The 20,028-nt window shown below is 36.7% G+C and overlaps 1 protein-coding gene across 1 annotated transcript in view; it reads left to right on the forward strand.

Annotated features, from left to right (window-relative positions):
* Positions 1 to 18,325, forward strand: part of LMBR1 (limb development membrane protein 1) — a gene marked incomplete at both ends in the record, with an annotated part of 59,603 nt that extends 41,278 nt beyond the window's left edge. Inside the window, 10 exons of the mRNA XM_079538629.1 lie at positions 2,205 to 2,269; positions 3,336 to 3,408; positions 8,704 to 8,784; positions 9,744 to 9,820; positions 10,043 to 10,120; positions 10,944 to 11,017; positions 11,257 to 11,347; positions 12,782 to 12,848; positions 16,961 to 17,122; positions 18,243 to 18,325. Of these exons, the coding sequence (XP_079394755.1) occupies positions 2,205 to 2,269; positions 3,336 to 3,408; positions 8,704 to 8,784; positions 9,744 to 9,820; positions 10,043 to 10,120; positions 10,944 to 11,017; positions 11,257 to 11,347; positions 12,782 to 12,848; positions 16,961 to 17,122; positions 18,243 to 18,325 (851 nt within the window). The remainder of the gene's footprint in view (positions 1 to 2,204; positions 2,270 to 3,335; positions 3,409 to 8,703; positions 8,785 to 9,743; positions 9,821 to 10,042; positions 10,121 to 10,943; positions 11,018 to 11,256; positions 11,348 to 12,781; positions 12,849 to 16,960; positions 17,123 to 18,242) is intronic.
* Between the last annotated feature and the right edge of the window lie 1,703 nt (positions 18,326 to 20,028).

Here is a 20,028-nt window from a genome sequence, read left to right on the forward strand (position 1 = left end):
TGCAATTGTAATTTCTTAAAGCAGATGTTTGAAAAGGAGGGGCTCTCATTCTGCTTATGAAAACACAATTTTTACATGAAATGTCAGCAAAACATCACCAGTACAGAGTGAAATTAGAGCACTTAGTTTGTCCTGTGTTCAGTAAACTATGCTCTTCCTGTTTTTAATTGAAAATATTCCTGTAAAGGCAAAAGTTGGAACATAATACAGTTAATCCAGGACTGGTATCAGGTTGGTATGCAGTTGTATAGCAGACCTCCAGACAAAACAAGCACAGTTAGAAACCAGTCTTATTCCAACTAATCCTAGCAGAGTTCCATCATCCCTACTAAGGGGAATAGGAAGGATGACAGGATGCTCCAAATCAGACTTTGCATCAGGGCTCTTTTCACCTCCACTGCCCACATGTTATTTCTTTAAAATACAATGAAATAGAGAGTGTGGGGAGCATCAGGACATCTCCCTTGGTATAAATTGTGATTTCACCTGTTCTCTGATTTTGAGAGGTTGGCAGTTAACATTTGCAGAACTGTTGTTACAGAGAAAAGGTGGGGCCTGGTACTTTGAGACATTTGCTTAACCAAGAGTGTCAGCCTGGGAAAGGTATTGCTTGGAGAACTTAGTGGATTTCCTTAGGTTCTTTGTATGTGGCAATTCTGAATCCCATGTTCAGGGAGTAGGGAGTGAAGGTGGGGGGAAATAAAACTTATGATTCTGACTCTTACTTATGAACATTTGGGATATTTGAGACAAAATCTTTCAGTGGGGAACTTGGCTTACAAAACTTCCTATGTGTGTCTTGCAGTTTATTTCAGTGGAGCTGAAAACACAGAGTGTGTTCTGGGAATACACATCATAATAATTGGGATTAAATGCCATTTTTTGGAGTTATTTTGAATTCATACAACCAAATCACTCCAGTGAGTCACAGCCCTCCAAGCTGTTATGAGCGTAACAGAAAAGGGCAACTTTCAGTAGTTGAAACATGGTAGATGCTGGGGTAGAGCTTTATTAGAACTTCAGGTGGCCTAATTGCTGAAGCAGTGTACCAGTAAGGAAATGACAGGCTTATTGCTGGGATGATTTGCAGCAGTGCTACTTTTTCTTTTCTCTTTTGCCTGCACGCTCTCTCTTTAGTCAAGGAAGACTAGCCTAAGTTAGCTAATGTGAATGCTTCTTTATTTCTGTGATATATAGTAGTTGTAGCGTTGCGCTAGCTAATGAAAGCAAATGTAATCTTCATTAGAACATCTTGTGTGCTGCATTTCCCTTTTTAACAACATTTATGATAATGTAAACTCTAAATGTCCAAATTTATGTTGTTACATACAAGTCCTTTCCATCTCCTTCAGCCTTCAGTATTTGAAGGCTAGTCTTCCTAATACTTGATAATAAAAAATTAATTGAATAAAAGTCAGATTGAGCTTTTCTCCCAGGAAACTTACATGCTCCGTATCTGGAGGCTATCACAGGTGATCACTGTCAAAAAGGAAAAAATTGTTATTTCATAGAAAAGAGAGCTTAAAATCTTACATCTGAGCCTACTGTCAACTGAAGTTGCAGTGTGATTTTACATCTTTGTGATCTCTTACCTTACACTGCACCTGTGAGAGCAGATTGAATGTCTGATGTTCACCAGCACAGTGGCCACTATGTCATTCCATCCACACCAATGACATTGCGTTTTCTAGAAGCTGGCTGTATGCATATTGCCCCAAGGTAATGGTTCCTAGGCTGCACGAGCTCCACGACTACCTGGGAATTGTTTGGGAAAATACAAATTGGCTGAGGGCAAACTCATGATAGAGATAGTTAACAGCAATTTACTTGTGTAGACAATGTACCCTGAGCACCCAGGAATGTCTTCTGGCACTGCTGATTTCACTAGAATGGGCATAGCCTCTGCTGTCATAAGTTTGCTCACAGGATTATTTATTCAAAGCATAAGATCTCTCACTATAAGGGATTTCCATGGTGACAGAAAATCAGTTGTGCCCTTGAAGGAGAGATGCTTGTCTTGTTCAGAATTGATATAATAGCAAAAGGTTTTAAAGCTCAGAGTGTAGTTTGAAGATCTTTCAGTTATCTTGAAAACTCTATGTGGTTGCATGTGGAGTGTTAACATATTTCATGCAGAATATGCAAAGAAAAGCTAGTCTTTCACTTAGAAATGACTGTCTTATACAACATTTCTTCCTCTGCAGTATGCACGCCAGTGGGACTTTCACGGATGTTTACAGTAATGGGTCAATTGCTGGTGAAGCCAACAGTAAGTGTTACACAAACCTGTCCTTGTGTGCTGTCTGGGAGAAGGTACAGTGGCATTTCGGTATTTTCCTGCAGAACACTTGTGCTGCTATATCATTCTCTCTTTAGTTTATCTGAATTCCTATAGTCGTTACCTATATACTTGTTCTCAGTTTTTTTTCTTATAGCACAAGAGCCTGCTTTTCTCAAAGAGCTTTCTCTAACAGTATAGACTTCCTCTGGTGTTAATATTAATGCACAAGTGCTAATATTAATTGCCAGTATAGCCTACTAGTGCCTGAAAGGTGTCGTCTTGTTCTGAGCTCAAGAGGTAAGGATACAAGAGCAGAGAGGTACCTGGGGGTACACTTAGCTAAGAGAAATTGGCACTGCCTGCAGGTAGCTGGCAACTGTGAGGAATTCTTAAATGTAGATACTATATTGTAGTTGTGCTGAATGATGTGAGGGAATGGAAAAAGTTTGTACCATGGGCAGATGCTCTAGTGACCTTGCTGTCATGTTTCCTAGTTTGTGTTTACTAAAATCTGGGTGTGTTTAGGTCTTTCATTTCTTTTCATTGGTCAGGGCAACTTTGAAAATATAAAGAAAATGTATACGACTGTTTTGCTGCTTGTAAGCTTTAAATTCAAAGTGCCTGACATTAATATAGATAGGCTTCTTGGAAGCTAGAAACAAAATACAACAGCAGTTTATTTGCTTAAATGACTGGTTTTAATTTACTTTTTCAAGATCTGCTGTTCATTTTGTTTAAATCGAATTGGAAGTGAATGTCAATAGGTTGTGAGTGTAGGTCACTGTAATGTCCCATTCCCCTAATATCCTTAGGCTGAGAGTAAATGTAAGAGTCTTAACCTGAAATAAAAATGTAACAGTTTGCTTGCAGCAAAGAAACAGATCCATAACAGAATGGAATCATCTCCTATGGAGTTTTCTTGTATTGATATTTTGAAGTTGTAGAATATATATTCAAAATAAAGGTTACTGGAACAAAACAAGCCTGAGTAAATCAAAAAGGTGATTCTTTCTGTTGATACTCAATCAATTCATATTTCTGTTTCCAAATACAGATTCTTGAGGACCTAGATGAGCAGATGTATATCATCACTTTAGAGGAAGAAGCAATTCAGAGGAAGCTTAATGGTATGCTTGTTCTGCTGCTGCTTAAAATACAGTATTTAGAGTACAGTGCTCCTAGTTATGAGTATTGATCTCAGTGTTAGATAGGCTCCTCTCTCAAAAGAATTTGAGATCTTAGTACGAAACAGTCAGTATAAGCTTACAATGAATTGCTTACTGTGTTCAAGATTAGCTTGTGTGTTTTGTTTGTTTTTAACATATTCATCAGTGCTAATATGTTAATATTCAGAATAAGAAATGAAACAGAAGTTGACCAAACCTACCACCCTTGCTGTAAAAATAATTTGGATTGATAAACAATTGTATTTTATCCCTTCGCAAAGAGCAGTAACTTATTCTGCATCAGAAGGCTCGATTCTTACACTGTCGGTTCTGTTTATTTGCAGGAATTTTTGTTGTTGTTGTTGTTTCAATTGTTTAATTAATTGTTAGCATAGAATCTATGTATTGTAGGAGTTCATTATATTCTAGAAGCTGTGTGGTTAATTTAATTGTTGCTATGCATCCATTAATGAATAATTACAGAGAATAAATTATAAATACTTAGAGCTTTTTGATGTTAGTATTACAGTTCTGCCATTCTTGACAAAGTATTCATGTTTCAAAGTATTTTAAAAGCAATGTGAAACTTTAGCTTCTAAGATAAAGAATTTTGCAGCATAAGAGATGCAAGTTATGGAAAAATGTGTCAGTTCTAACTCTTTAAATCTAGAAATCACATTGTACATTTCTAAATTGCTGTTAGCTGCATGGGTAAGTTATTGATCCACAATTTATGCAGTTGTTTCAGTTTGGAAAAAAGATTTTTCATGTCATGGCTTTCATCTGCTGTTGTCTTCTCTGGAAGATGTGACTTATTTTAGCTTTAATTTTCTTCATTTCTTACCTTTCTTTTCTACTCTTCAGTGATACCTCAATCTTTTCTTTCAGTTCTCAGTAAGTCTCTGGTAAAAGTTGATCAGGGAAGGGATCTTTGATAACAGTAGGTAATGGTCCTTGTTTCAACATTTAAAATGGGAGGAGGAGTAATCAGGCATCGTTTCAGTTTAAAAGTAACATTTGCATTTGCTGTTCTGGAAGTTACTGGTTTTAATACTGACATGTATGTATGCATATATATGCATATACATACAAGCATGCAAAAAGATGCTTGGAGTGAATATCTTTGAAGCTATGATGGGATAATTATAATTTTGTGTGTTTGATGTTGGCTAGCACCTGTAAAAAATATTTGTTACTGAATATTTTATGTTGTCATGGTGATGGTGCTTATGGATGAGAAAAAGCAATACAGAAAATGAACAAATGAAGTTATTCAAGTACCTATTATAAGTAGTGCAGAGTGGTTTTCACCACTGAGGAGGAGAATGTAATTTAGATGATGGCTGTTTTTCTGTGTTGATGTCTGTTGCAGTCACTTCTGAGATGGATCTACTAGAAACAATTGTATTGTATCCCTTCGCAAAGAGCAGTAACTTATTCTGCATCAGAAGGCAGAACCCTACATTTTGGTCTTCTTGCTAAGGAAGTCACCTGTGCTAGCAGAAAGATTGGGTCTTTTTTGATGAATTGTTTGGAATCCAGCATAAAGTAGAACTGCAATCCACTCATATCTCATAGAGCTGGAGAGATGAATGATGAGATGCTTAATTCTTCTTAGAAGAGGGAACTGAATTCTTCTGCTTCACATGCTGATGTTGACGCTGCTATCTGGAGAAAAGCTCGAGAACATATGCTTCAGTATACAGAGAAAAATAGTGGACTTAAGATTTTATCTGCTTTTTAGCTTAACTTCTAAATAGCATGTAGGTGGAGGTGAATGTTACATGCACAAGGCATTCTGCAAGATTTCTGTGAGTAATTATTTAAGTAATTAAGTACAGTTCTCATTTATGTGGCAAGGCTGGAAAGTTTCATCCTCTCTGCCAGAAGTCTTTCTAGGACACAAATTACACTGGGAAAATAGAGTCCATATTTCAGAGGATCACAGAATCATAGGGATTGGGAGAGATCTCTGGAGATCATCTAGTTCAAACCCTTGCTAAAGCAGGTTCCCTAGAGAATTTCTGTGTTCCAGCCGGAGCCTTTTGCTTCTTGTTCTGGCACTGGGCACCACTGGGAAGAGCCTGGCCTCATCTGCTTGACTCCTGCCTGTTAGATATTTATAAGCATTGATAAGATCCCTCTTCAGTCTTTTCCAGACTGATCAGTCCCAGACCTCTTGGCCTTTCCTCACAGCCTTAAACAGTACTTGGTGGTTATCAGTGCTGATTATTTTGTGGTGGAATAATGGCTTTCACACCTAGTATTACTGTGGTCAGTCCTAATTAATGTTTCCTCAGACAATGCCTGGATGTAGTCAGGGGTTAGCATGAATCTCTGTTCAGACAGGGTTGGCTGGGTAAAACATCGCTTGAAGAGTTTGGCTGTGTGAGCTGTGCCCTTCTTTCTCAGTGTGGATGTAACTATTGTGGCTGTGGTGTAGTTGATAAAATTTTATGTAAACCTCCTCTTATTTGAACACAAATCTATCTGGGAAACTGCTTGTTTTCTTTGTGAAAATTAATTTTCTCCCTTCTCCAGTACCGAAGTGAAAATTGGAGGGGGAGAGAGGGAGGGGTTTGATCACGTTATCTACCCTAGTATTTTTATCTGTTGAAGAGATACTGGGATTTGGGAAAATGTTTGTTTCCAGTGTATTATATTTCAGTACCCACATCACTCCTACAGTTGAAGAATAAAGCTGGGACTTTTTTATATTAAAAGAAAAAAGTTGCCTTCAGCTATTAGTTTTCCTGAATCCAAAGAGACGGGTGGGGTAGGATCAAAAATACTTACTTGATCAAAGTTATTGGCTCTGAAGGTATCCTTACTTATGTAAGAAAGATGAAAGGTGTTGTTTTTATTGCACGCTAGTAACAGTGTAATTTTGAACTAATTGGTGTTGAACTGCCAATCACCTAGGGGGAATGCAAATAGATACTCTTACAGTTTCCTTTGAGGTACTGAAATCTTATGTCGGGGCTGGAAGAAAAACAGAATAATACCGTTAAATTGACCTTAAATGAGCTGCTTTGTGGCTTTCTTGGAGAATCCCTTCTAACTTTTCATTGCTAGTCCAAACAAGTCTTGTCTACCAATTTGATTTATTGGCTAGACAGCGCTGACATTGAACTTTGTGCATGTTTGAAATAAAGCTAATGGTGTAGAGCTTTTAAGAATTTAGCTGCATCCTTTTCAAACACTCTTTTGACTGATCTGAAACTTCACCTTCCCTGCTCATAAAATATCCTTTTGTATAGTAACCTGTTTGCTACTTTTAAGGAGGAACCACAACAGCACTTAGATACGATTCAGAATATGTATGAAAGTGTCTCATTAGAGATCTAATTTGATTATGCTGACTTTGTTGGAAAGACTCCCATAGATATCAGTCTTGAGCTCTGAGTACTTATATTGAAAGGGAAAAAGCTGCATGTACCTCAAATAAAGGCTTCCCCTAGAGTCCACTAAGTCAATTATGGAGAGGAGAATATTAGATGCCAACTTTTCTTATTTTAACTGCTTCCATTAAGGTTCTGGAAACTTTTTCCACTGAGCTCTAAAGCTGTGTTCTTAATTCAACTTACAGTAATTAGTTGTTCCACAAAACACTGTCTTAGGAGTAGGAAATGCATCAGCTTATTTTTATAATGATGATGAGACTTGTTTAAAAATTAAAACAAACATGCAGAGCAACCTTTGTTCTTAAAAAAAAAAATCCGACACAAAACACCACATTTTGATGACTGTTTCATTTCTCAACATATATTTTAAATAATGACCATTGCAGACACTTCAGTTCAAGTCAGTGAAAATTGTTAGAACAAACAGCATTTATACATCTTTGTGGTAAGTTCTAGGATTCAAGATCTTTATAAGATTCGAAGCCAATATAAATATTATCATATCAGTGATACAATGTGCATAAGAAAGATAAATTCAAACATCACACATTTTTGCATATAACACATTTCCTTTGTGTTAAAGAAACATGCAGTGAAACATTTCAGAAATGGATTTCTGAAAGATTTTTGTGCTGAAAATTTCTGCATTGAAAAATTCCTACTCAGTGTTTCACCAAAAAAAAAAAAAAGAAATATGCTTGTTTATTTTAATGTTCATTTAGCATGTCACATAGCAGAATACTGCAAGAATATGAAGGGTGGAGGATGATAAATTTATCTTCTTGCCTTGTACTGAAATTGTTAGACTGATCAACAGAGAAGAGAAAATAAGGAAACAGTGAAACTGGACCGTAAAGTAGTGTTAGCATGCCAGCAATCTATGTGCTATCTAGTTTTTGTAGGCAAATTATTGAGATATGAGATAAAAGCCTGTTCATGCTATTAGTCTCATGGAAATTTATTAGCATTAAAAAAACAAACAAACAAAAAAAAACCAGCTGGAATATTATGCTATTACAGGTTAGCCTGCCATCAGAGGTGAGGCCAAGAGATAGCCAGCAATTGGAGTCAAGGGTAGAAACCTAAGTGTGCTTGCACTGGGAAGTTTGATTGGCTGAAGGAGAATTGGAGGTTGAAAAGGATGGAAAGATGGGCTGACTTCCCTAGACCTACCTGGGGGAGGGGAGAAAGACTTGATGATTAACCTCTAGGCAGAAGATGAGCATGTCAGAGAAGTACTGATGCTGTTGCCAATTTTCAGCTGGTGTAGAGGAAGGAGTTTGAGGAATTAGTTATTAGTGACACGTATATGCTATAAACTGAGGAGTGTGAAAGAATGGAATCTCATGGGCGGCTGTGAGGAAGATTGAATTGTTGTTGTTGGCAGGAGCTTTGCAGCACAGAGTGGCTGACTACAATGGGCTGGTGGTAAAATGGAGATAAGGGCAGAAGGTAGAGGTAGAACAGCAGTATGGAGGCTGAGAGGCTAAGAAAGAGGAAGGAGAGATAGAAGTTGAAACTGGAGGTCCAGTCACCACCTGGCTTAATTTGGGGCAGAAGTGCATTTTGTCTTTAAATTGCTAAATAATAACGCTCTTGAAGGACATCCAGAGATTCTTTGCTTCTTGATATGGTAGTCATATGGAGGCAAAAGAATGAGGCATACTAGCAATTCTATGTCAGGCTGCCACACCATTAGTGATTTTTAAAAAGTTGTTGAAGAATATCAGAAAGACAGCTGCAGCTTGAACCCACAAGTGTTAATGTCTCCTAAATCTGAATATTCACAGTATGTCCTGCAGTACTATATTTGGTCCCATCCAAAACAAAATAATGTCTTGTGTTTTAAAAGGGATATCTTCCACATTGGAAAACCAGACAGTAGAGTTGGAATGGGAGCTTGAAAAAGTGAAGTGCAAGAAAACAAATCTAGGTAATATGCTTTTCATACTGTTCCACGTGGATTGCAACTTAAGTGACTTTAAGGTACTATGTTCAGTTTGCAACAGTCACCTGATTAATTCTAATTGTTTCTAATTAAATATGTGCATTTTCAGTCCTTTCAAACTGTTCTTGGTTCTAGAATTGCCTTACATGGAATCGTTGTATCTGTCTAACAAATGTTTTAAAAGAGAGTCTGATTTGGATCTTAATTTTAACGCAATTATGAAGAAATTGTAATACTTGCCATCCTGGCATGGAGATCAGTAGCACAATCATTTTTGTGTATTGTGACATTTGTGACTATTTGGCAGCCACCCAGTAGGAGTCTCCTTACTTATTCACAGGCTTGCAATACTTTGCATTTATCAGTGTGCAGAGGTAAGACTGCAGTAAGAAGCTGCTGACTTTTCTTTTTGGTCGTATTGAATGTCAGTATATCTAAAGTATGCTAGTCTCCTATTGTGTCATTTATGTGATAAAAGAAAAAAAAAGTTTAGATATTTAAATTACCCTTGAGTTCACACTATAATATACATACAGTTCTGCCCTTTTTTATGTATCTCAATATTCAGTGTAATATTACCTTACAGAAGCACGGCCATTATCTAGAAGACTTTATGAACTGAGTAAACAAAGTGTTTTTAAATTCATTGTAATTTAACCTCTGCATGCCAGGGGAAAAAATGTTATGGTGGAAATACTGTTAAACAAGAAAGAAAAATTTGCTTCTGTACTTCTCCCTAACTTTTCTCAGAGTAGTCTTCATTTTTGGGCATTGCTTTGTACCTCTCTTCAGAGTGGTTAATATGATGAACTGATTGTGGTCAATTTGAGAGAAGATTACTTTGTTATCTGCATGCAAGACTTTATGGAACCCTAAATAATTGTTGTTTGTTTTACTCTGAGCTGATCGATGTTAATGTGCTTCTGTGTTTCTCTTCTGAACAGAGCGTCGGAAAAAAGCTTCTGCTTGGGAGAGGAATTTAGTGTATCCAGCTGTTATGATATTACTACTGATTGAGACAGTAAGAATTCCAATTTTTAAAAGGAAGAATAATGAAGAATTCTTCAGTCATTTGGGGGTGTTGTTTTAAAAATTCTGGGTGATATCTTTAAGCAATAAACTCAGTACTTCTCCTGATCATTTTGAAAGAACTTACCATTGTGAATTCCAGTGAGGATATACATACTCATTGTTCAAATGTGGAATCCTTTTAATTAATTAGATTGTTTCTTCTTCTTCATAGTCCATCTCAGTTCTATTAGTCGCTTTCAACATTCTTTACCTGTTGGTGGATGAGACTGCAATGCCAAAAGGATCAGGGGTAAAGTGAACTTTTCTTACGCAGTTTCTATAGTCTTGGTAACACTTTGGAGACTTTACAAAAGTGCACTTTGAAACTTTATGAAGTTGCTTCTGGGTTTCAGCTCTGCTGAAGCATTTACTACACATCATGATATAGTGAGTTCTTAATAAAACCAGTCCATAATCTTTACAAACATGTAACAGTCAGTCAAGTAAACGATCTGGAGTTTTGCATTTTTCTGGCATGATCTACTTTTATACAGTCTAGAAATGATCAGTTTAAGGAAAAAAAAAAAAAAAGGTAGTAAAGAAACTATACGAAAAGCCTTTCAGATCATTGTGTTCATCTTTCAAAACATGTTTTTTCCTCCTTCATGATAAACAACCAAAAAAACTTCAAGAAAGTAAAGGATAGCATACTGAGTAGCAGTCCTTTTAATCACAAGGGTATGTAAGTTGGTAATGCTTTCCCCTGCCTGTAGCTATATATGAGGTTGCAGAGCTGTAAAAGCCATTTAGTTTGCTGGCTGTGCTGTTTGTTGCATTGTGAACAGCTGCTCGTCTTTAGCGATCTCCTATTTTAGTTTCTGGAGTTCTCCACTAGTATGATGGATAGATGCAACATGCATGAATTGCAAAACTTTGTAACTTACGCTGCATTTCACTCAAGTTTGAAAGCTAGATGATGCAATTGCAAGGGATGTGAGGCTTACAGGTTACAGAACATCAGAATGATCCTTAAATAATTAAGAAAAAGGTTTGTTTCATCTAAGATGTATAATTGAACTGTGTATATATGTTGTGTGTATGTTATTAAATTATGCAAAGTATTTTTCTCCTAGGGACCTGGAATAGGAAATGCATCCCTATCCACCTTTGGTTTTGTGGGAGCAGCACTTGAAATCATTTTGATTTTGTATCCTTTCTTTAAGAATTCTGTCTGTTAACAAGCATTCTGTCTAGTTTTCTGGGACAGTGGTGATTTACTAAGGCGTTTGGAAAGAAGAAAGAGATAGGTCAGTCTTTCTCAAGCACTCCAAGTGTTGTTTTTTTTCCCCCCCCCCCCTTTCTGGTTCTTAAGACTTTTAGGAGACTGCTGAGGACTTGAGTGAAACTTACATTCTTTGGAGGTTCCTTTTTCCTTGATTCTCACAGCTATCTCATGGTATCCTCTGTTGTTGGCTTCTACAGCCTTCGTTTTTTTGAAAATTTCATTCCCAGGAAGGATGATACAACCATGACAAAGGTAAGGTAAATTCTGTGATGGTGATTGCCCCCTCCTCTCTCTTGCCACCCAAGACAAACTGACTCTTTTGGTTAGTAATTGCCCCGAATGGCTCATTTGCAGTGATCATTATTTGTTTGTAAGCTGCGTAAACACAAACTGGAAGATTTTCAAAATGCTGAATGAGTGGGAAAAGGGATGTGCACTGTTTAGTTTGGATGGCATCCATTCACTTGTTAACAAGCTCTGCTATTCCCAGCTTTTTACCAGCTATAGAAAAGCTGGTGAAAGAACTTTTTTTCAAAGGAAATGTATTGCTAATGAGTAACTTTGATTGTGCCTAACTGTACTTCAGGGAGCTTGTTTGAAATCTGAAGAACTTGGTTGCTAGAAGTAATACAGACAGAGTAATTCAAATTTGAATAATTAAACTAAGACTGAGGAGCTCTATTCAGCAACATTTTGCAGTTTGAGGCTAATTTGACTTTCTGCAATTTAGCACTGGCTTGAGTACAACAAATGCTGTTACCTAATGCTGAAGAACATGGTTTTTTGGGCTTTTTTTTTTGCAAAATATTCCCAGAGCTGACAAGGGGAGGTGATCAGTAACCAAGGAACAGATGTTGTATTTAATTATATATCAGTGTGTTTCACTATGAAGAAAAGGTATTGGATAAAAATGTTTTTGCCATAAATTATTATAAAGGGGGAAGTACGTAAACATGGAGTGGTTACAGTAGATTACTTAGGGAGTTAGAATATTCTTAATGGTTGTATAGTTTGTTTACAGTATACAAAAATAGTATAGAAATAAATAGTGATGCATGAATATCTACCCTCTTTTAAGGAGTTTGGAGTTCTTTAGAATTCTGATAGAGTTGGGGCTGAAGAAAGTGATCCTTCCTGAGAGAAAGAAGTTTCAATTACTCTTTATAAAAGGCTTTACCAGAACTGGAGTAAAATGTAACAGCTGTGATTTTTTTCATACTATTTAAAGTGGTCAACAGGCATTCAATTGAAAGGAAACTCTTTGTTGTAATTTTTTCAAACAATTCTAATCCTGCAAGCAGTTACATACAAAGCTTAAGCTGATGTATCAGTCATCTACTTAAGCTCATGGAATGGTTCTTTTCTAAACAGTTTGCAGGAATTAAATAGTTGATGCTTTGCAACATAGTAGCTTTGAATCTTAATGCTTTGATTAAAAATCAATGAATACATATTTGATTTTTTTTTAAACTCTTGGATGATCAATTGTGCAACACCATGTGGAGAGGTGTTACAGAGATAATCAAGACTACCAACAGGTTGTAGAATTCTTAAGATACATTTTGAACAATATTTTATGCAATTGTTTTTCCTATATCTTGACCAGATTTTCTTGTTTGTTTGTTTGTTTGTTTTCATTTAACGGTCCTGTTCATCATCTCAATGCTATTTGACATATTTGAACAGATAATTGGAAACTGTGTCTCAATCTTGGTGCTGAGCTCAGCTTTGCCAGTGATGTCAAGGACACTGGGTAAGTGAAGCGTAGAATGTTGTAATACAAAATGTTAGAATAAAGGGCATTTAATAATGGGTTAAAAAAACCCAAACAACTGAGCAGCAAAACGTGTAGTTGTAACTCTCATGCTGTTGTGTGTGTTTGGGACCCTTTCTATAACATGAGCTGTTTATTATTCTGATGAACGTGCATTTAAAAAACAGCAGCAGTGCATTTTCTGGAGAATACTTTTAAAAAGGCAGGTCAGATTTCAAAATTATTGAAAGGAGATGTTGTGAAGAATACATGGTACATACATACATACATGGTACATACAGGGCAGAAAAAAATAGTGTCATGTTCACTGTCAAATTACAGCCCTTTGTTTTTATGGAGAAAATACATTTGAGGATTTCAAATATAAAGTGAAGTAACGTTAAGCGGACATGCCTTCTAAAATAATCTAATGAATCTTTGTTGATTAATTCTGTTTGGCACTGTGATAACCAGGCTGCTTTCATTTTCACTGAATCTTCTTGCACTTTGCATTCCTTCAGTTTTAAAATGCAAATCACATGACTCTAACATTGCAGAATTGAAGCAATTCTCATGTTGTTTTTTTTTTTTTTAAAGAACCAATAGTAGCATTCAAAATGAACAACTTAGCCAGTTGGAAAGACAAGATGTTCAAGATGTTTTGTATCTTAGTTTTGTTGAATTTGTTCATCTTCGGCTCAAATTGTAAAAGTTAAAGGTCCACAGAGCAGCAACTTGTACTCAGCAGTTCTGTAGCTGATTATTTCCAACCAGAATACAGTCAAATCAAGAGTAACTAGTGTTTTCACTAAGCTATACTGTATATTTTTGTGGTGTATATCTACAGATGAGTGTTACGTACTAAATCAGTAACATAAAGAAGCGTAACATGATGAATGAGTGAATGACGGCAGTGTAATGCATGTGGGAATGTTGAATCCTAAAGTATGCTCTCTAAAACTCACATCTTAAAAAAAGAAACAAACACAAAACTGTAGCAAAACTTGAAATAAATAAAGGAGTAGGTCAGGTATTTAAGGCAGAGTTAGCACACAGCTCGTTTAAGACCTTTGTACAACACTTCCAGTGCTGAGGAAGATTGTGTTGAAAAATTAGTGTATTAAAATAGAATTGTTAACATTAGGATTGTGTTCGCTGCCTTACTGCAATAATCATTTCTTTGTTAAAAAAAATCATTGTTAATGATCTATGAGCTTAACGGTTGATAATAAGTGGTTTCTGTGGAAGAAAGTATACATGCTGGGTGCATTGTTGTCTCGTAGGAAACAGATTAATGGTAAAACTCACTTAAAAAAAAAAAAAAAGGCCGACAAATGAAATTCCTGAATAGTTTGCCATAGAGATAAATAAAAGAAGAAAAAAGATGGAACAATTAACACACAGCTAACAAATGCACAGACACAGCTGTCCAAACAGGATTAATAGAGTGTGTTAGAGTACAGTGAGTCATGTGGAGCTTTGCAAAAATATCAACATGTGTTGCACTACATGCTACTGCCCTGTGGGACTGAGAAGGTGAAAAGAAAGAAATATGTTAAGCAGATTCATCGTCTTTTCAGATCATTAAATAAGTAAGTTTCTAGACTGTACAGAAAGCACTAAATATTATTGTTATGTGAAAGATAAAATAGCAAAAGTTATCTGATACGTGTATGGGACCTTCTTCAAGTCTTAAAGATGGAAATAGCAGAGTTTTTTAATGTTAAATAGTGTGCTTATGTAGATGAGCTGTCTCTAATCTTAGTCCGTGATAGCTTTTACTAAGCTAAACTAATTTTATCAGAGCTTTTCAGCCTTAGTTGTCCTGCTTGAAAATTGTTTCCCACCAACACTGTATTGCTATGAGGCAAATGGAGAACAGGGCACTTAACAGATAGAAATATAGAAACAAAGAATTGTGAACTAAATGGAATTTTCTGATATGATGAAAGCTTTCCCAGAATTCTTCTCTTGCTTGTAATGGTAGAGCAAAACACCATGTGAAACTCATTTGCAAATATAATTTAAAATAGTGTTTTTTAACCTGAACAGCTTTTTTAAAACCTGATTTTTTTTAAGCCTGAACAATTATTTAGTGCTTCATTTGGAAAACTCTCGTGAACTTTCATGGATAAATGTCCACTAGAGCTGCAGCTTTCAGTTCTGAGCAGCTTTTCAAGTTGTGGTCTTGGGAACTCTTTCTTTTTTTTTTTCCTACAGGCTGTGTAGATTGTGCTTCTGAGGAGTCACAAAAGCTTGTTAACCTTTTCCCCAGCACGCCTACAGAATGATGCTGTCTGATTTTCTCATGAGCAGTGACTTTTTTGTATTTGTAAGGGGAAAATGTGTAGCTTATGTTACAGAAGTGTTGTGCTTCATTTTTGTTTGTCCTTGGAACTCCCACACCATTGCCAGCTATTCTTCTGAACCCCTTTGTGTCCAGATAAATTCACCCAATTTTCTGCCTGTTTTGTTTCTTTTCCTTTGAGGATCTGGAAGTCTATACATTCAGGTTTGACTTTCTCAGTTTTCCTGTAGCTCTGCAGCCTGAGTAAAACACTCTGCTGCTTTGAAAATGTTCTTAAGGGCGCTGTTTGGCTTCAAGTGTGAAAACAACTATTATTTTTCAACTGTTTACCACTTATTCAGTCAGCTTGTGCTTCATTTCTCTTGCTTTATTTCTACTTGCCTCTCTTTTGCTGTTTTGGTCAACTTTAGGTTGATTTTTTTAAACCTCCTTTATCCTTTCAAACTTTTCTCATTTTCTTCATTGTGTCATGTTGCTTGAACACGAAAGTTGATTCAATTTTTTTTTTTTTTTCAATTTAAATGATTGAGTACAAGAAACATCTGCCTTCTAATATGATGATGGCTGGCTGAGGAGTCTTGAGGGTCTGAACCTAAACTATGGCACAGTGAGGTTTGTAAGTGCTGAGCTTACCTTTGAAAGGAAGGCAGCTGACCTCTCATTCTGTCTCTTCACTTAGTATTGCTGGTGAAGTTGTAGTTCTCAAAAGCCTCAGTCTTTTCAAAAATAAGATGATAGAAAAATACTCCAGATCCTGCAGGACCACTTCTAGTTTATGATGCCTTTAGTTCTGGTACAAGGTTTTCTTCCTTCACAATGTTAGTCTGAACTGTGAGAACGTGTTGCCATGACATTTTCTGAGTTGAGTTTTTAGGTATGTAACAGCTCATTGATCCTAGACAATCATTATTTGTGTATTATAAAGTCATAGAATGGCTTGGGTTGAAAGGGACCCCAGGGATCACCAAGTTCCAACCCCTTGCCACAAGCAGGGCCACCAGCCTCCAGATCTGGTACTAGACCAGGTTGTCCAGGTCCTCATCCAACGTGGTCTTCAGCACCTCCAGGGACAGAGCATCCATAACTTTTCTGGGCAGCCTGTTCCATTACCTCACCACTGTCTCTGAAAAGAATTTCCACCTGACATCCAATCTAAACCTTCCCTTCTTGAGCTTAAAACCATTCCTCCTTGTCTATCACAGTCTACCCTTGTAAAAAGCTGTGAAGATGACCTGTCGGTGCCATCTTTCAGCCAGGCTATTTTCCTTCTGTGAAAATAGAGGCGGATAGCTCTGGGAAGAAAGCTGTGGTTGGAAAGAAGTCTTTAAACTTCAGTTTCAAAAGTAGATGCTCTGAAGAGCACAGACATACAAAAGCTCAGTGTTGTGGTTCTCGTGGAACCTGTGCTGCCTGTGTTTTTCAACAAGAAAATCCACAATGTATTTTAACATTTTTTCTGAAACAGATTTCACAGAAACTGAAATTTCAGGCATTTTTCATTCTAGTGTTGACTTTTCCCAGTTATTTTTATTGAAACTATAAGGGCAGAATTCTTATTTAGAGTAAGGAGTTGAGCTCTCATTATTCAAACATTTTGCTAGGAAACCTAAGAAAGCATTTTGCTAAATGTCTTAGTTTTATGGTAGTCATAGAGGCAAGTGACTTGATAGCACTTTCTTGTCTATTTAACCACGTCTTACTGTATGTTGTCTGAAACTACTTCACTTCCACAGAGTGATAGTTGTGTGTTTTTCTGAAAATGTAATCAAGGTTTTAATGCAAGTCTCAAATTCAATTTTAACAGGAATTACTCGATTTGATCTGCTTGGAGACTTCGGAAGGTTTAACTGGCTGGGAAACTTCTATATTGTATTATCTTACAACTTGCTCTTTGCTATCATGACAACATTATGTCTGGTCAGAAAGTTCACTTCTGCTGTGCGAGAAGAGCTCCTGAAGGCATTAGGTAATAATAGTACTGGAAATTTAGTTTGTACTTCATACTACTTTTCTCTAGCATTGATACCTTGTAGTGTTACTTCCATGTTGTGAAGGCATAGAACATATTCTTTGCTGCTCCTGAGCATGCAGAAGTCTGAATATGTATCAAAGTGTGAGCAGTGGTTGTCAGTAATTCTTAAGGGGAACTTGGCATTTATTGGCAATTGGAAGGCAGAAGTAAGAGATTTTAATCTTTCTTCCTGTCTTTTTACCCTGACAGAGACACCTTAAATTCTTGTTAGTGTATTATATTGAGCTGCTTTCAGATTCTGCATTCCAAAATGTAAATGTTCATGTGCTGTGTTTGTTTGCTTTTCAAAGCAACTTATTAATTCACTAAAAATAGGTTAGTGGAAATCTCAGCTGCTTTGTTTTGATGTTTTTTTTAAGTGCTACATGTTTACAAAGTCCTTGTACAAAATGTATGGGATCTTAATAACTGGCTGAGTAACAACTAGAGTTGATAACAGGATTTTGATCAAATCATGCTTTCATGTTCAGGAATTTGCAAGTCTGGCCATACAAAAAAGGTGAGAAAAATATTTGATACTAAGAAGTTGTTACTGCATCTCATGTCAACTAATGAATGAAGCTCCTTTTTACAGAATAGTATTTGCTTAAATGGAATGGGCTAACAGTGAGACTTCAGGGTTTGTTTATAAACATGGACTCAGTTTGTAGTGTCTAAAAGGTACCTGTATTAGTTTTCACTGACTACTGCTTTCCGAGTTGGGAACTTGCTGAACAAAATCCTAGAATGAGCCTTTCTTCTGGAGGCAATTAAGTTAGTTTCAGAGCTACTAAACAGGGCACTGCAAAATGACTGATACTGTAGGACTAACAGAAGCCATTCTGTCTTTTTTGATGTTGAGTTTTCAAGCTCCAGGGGAACAGGTGACTAGAGAAGTAGTGTGTAAATCTACCCATTGATTTTTATGCTAAAATACTTCCAGAGAAGTTGCACAGTTGATTTGAGAGAGTGCTTAGTTGAAGCAGTTTTTAGTCTGCATGTATTTTTCTGAATAGCTGTATGCATGAAATTTGGAGGAATCTCATTTTTTTCCTTATTGTGTAATGTTTTTCAGGATTAGATAAACTTCATCTGTCAAACAATCCTAGAGACTCAGAGACAAAGCCGTCTGCAAATGGGCATCAGAAAACACTGTGATTGACAATCATCTGCAATCAACAGAGCTGAAAACATCAACCTCATGGCATTCCCGACATCTCATCAGCTTTTTTATATTGTTCTCTTGCTGATAATCTGGGTCCAGCCTTGTCTCATTTCTTGATGCTGTGTGCTTCTGAGGAACTTAGCTGTATCAGATTCTTCTCTTTCCAGTTAACTTCTGGTCTGCTTGTTTGTTTCCCAGTAAGTTAATGCAGGAGGTGCCTTGAACACTGGAAGCTGAAGAGAATAATTAATTTCTTTTTATTGACAGTCTCATATTCTTAGATACAAACCTGCTAGCCTCTGAAAGCATAGTATCTCCTGTGTAATGCAGACACAGGTTGTAAAGAATAACTTTGGGACGTTAAAAAAAAAAAAAAAAAAAAGAAAAAAAAGATACACTTGAAGCCCGGTATGACCCTTATTGGAAATGTAAGCTACTTGGAATGGGCATCCTTGACAGTAGATAAGCAGTTCCACTAAAAATGTTTTAAAAAAGAAAGCTACTGATAAAGACCACAGATGATGTCGGACTCGGTTGTCTGATAGCATGAAGCTTTCTTGGAAGGCCAACGTTTTCAGTTCTCTGTTCCCAGCTGTAAATGCCAGTTGCTTTACTGGAAGTCAGGCAATGTCTAATGAAATAGTGAGCCACACAGTGAAGATTTACTTCAGTGTTAAATCTGAGCCTAGTGTGCTTTGGAGGAAGAAAAAAAAAAAAAAAGCTGGGTAGACCCCATGTCACAACTCTTACAATTCTGTAATGATGTGGTGCTGTGGAGGTCACTCACCCTACCAAGTACATCCCTGTAAAATTCTGTATGAACTCCTGTGTATAAGTAGTACTTGTAACTCATGCAAGTTGCACAAATCTAGGAGGCTGTGGTTGTAGTTGTTTTTTTGTTTTGTTTTGTTTTTTTTTACAATCTTCTTTAATTTGAAGTAAATTATGTCTCTGAATTTATACTATAGTTATGAGGATTTCTGTTCAGTGGCATAATCCACTATCTTTCACTAGCCTGTTTTTTAATGTACACACAAACATGTATATAGGACTACATGTGTAGATACCATAAATTAAATCTAAGCTTATAGAGATGGCATAGTTGGTTTGATAAGTAAAGCTTGTGTGTTCAAGCTTGGTAGTACAAATTTCTGTGATGTTACAATTTAACTGCCCAGAGGCCTTACATTCAGAATGGCATCAGTGAGTGTAATGTAATTTTTCTCAGCATCACTTCTGCCTTAGGAATTCTTTTAGCAGTCTATGGTAATAATAAAAAATATATAAAAATGGCAAAACCAGCACCCACCAACAAAACCCCAGCTGTTCAAACTCTAGTTGCATTTTTGTGCTGCTCTGTTACAGGTAGTGTTCAAATGGATTGGAATGAGGACAACTTCAGTATGTGCTCCGTATGTAGTGGATCAGTTAATATTCCTCATTATTCTGGTTGCTGTTAAACTGAAGTATGTCTGTTTGTGGCTTTAGGTCTTGAGTGTGATGAGGCTGTGACAGTTAACTCTCCAGTGGGGTTCTGAGATAAACTCTGTGTCAGAAGCTGTTGGCTGGTGTCTACTGAGATGGCTGCACTGGGCTGTAGACTTACAGGTGTGTGTGTGTGTGTGAATGTGAGAGTTGTTTTTTTTTCTTTGTTTTCTGAGACAGTTTCAAAATTCATGCTCCAGTGTACCTGAGA

The sequence above is a fragment of the Tetrao urogallus genome (assembly GCF_951394365.1).
Source record: "Tetrao urogallus genome assembly, chromosome: 7".
Classification (NCBI taxonomy): domain Eukaryota; kingdom Metazoa; phylum Chordata; class Aves; order Galliformes; family Phasianidae; genus Tetrao; species Tetrao urogallus.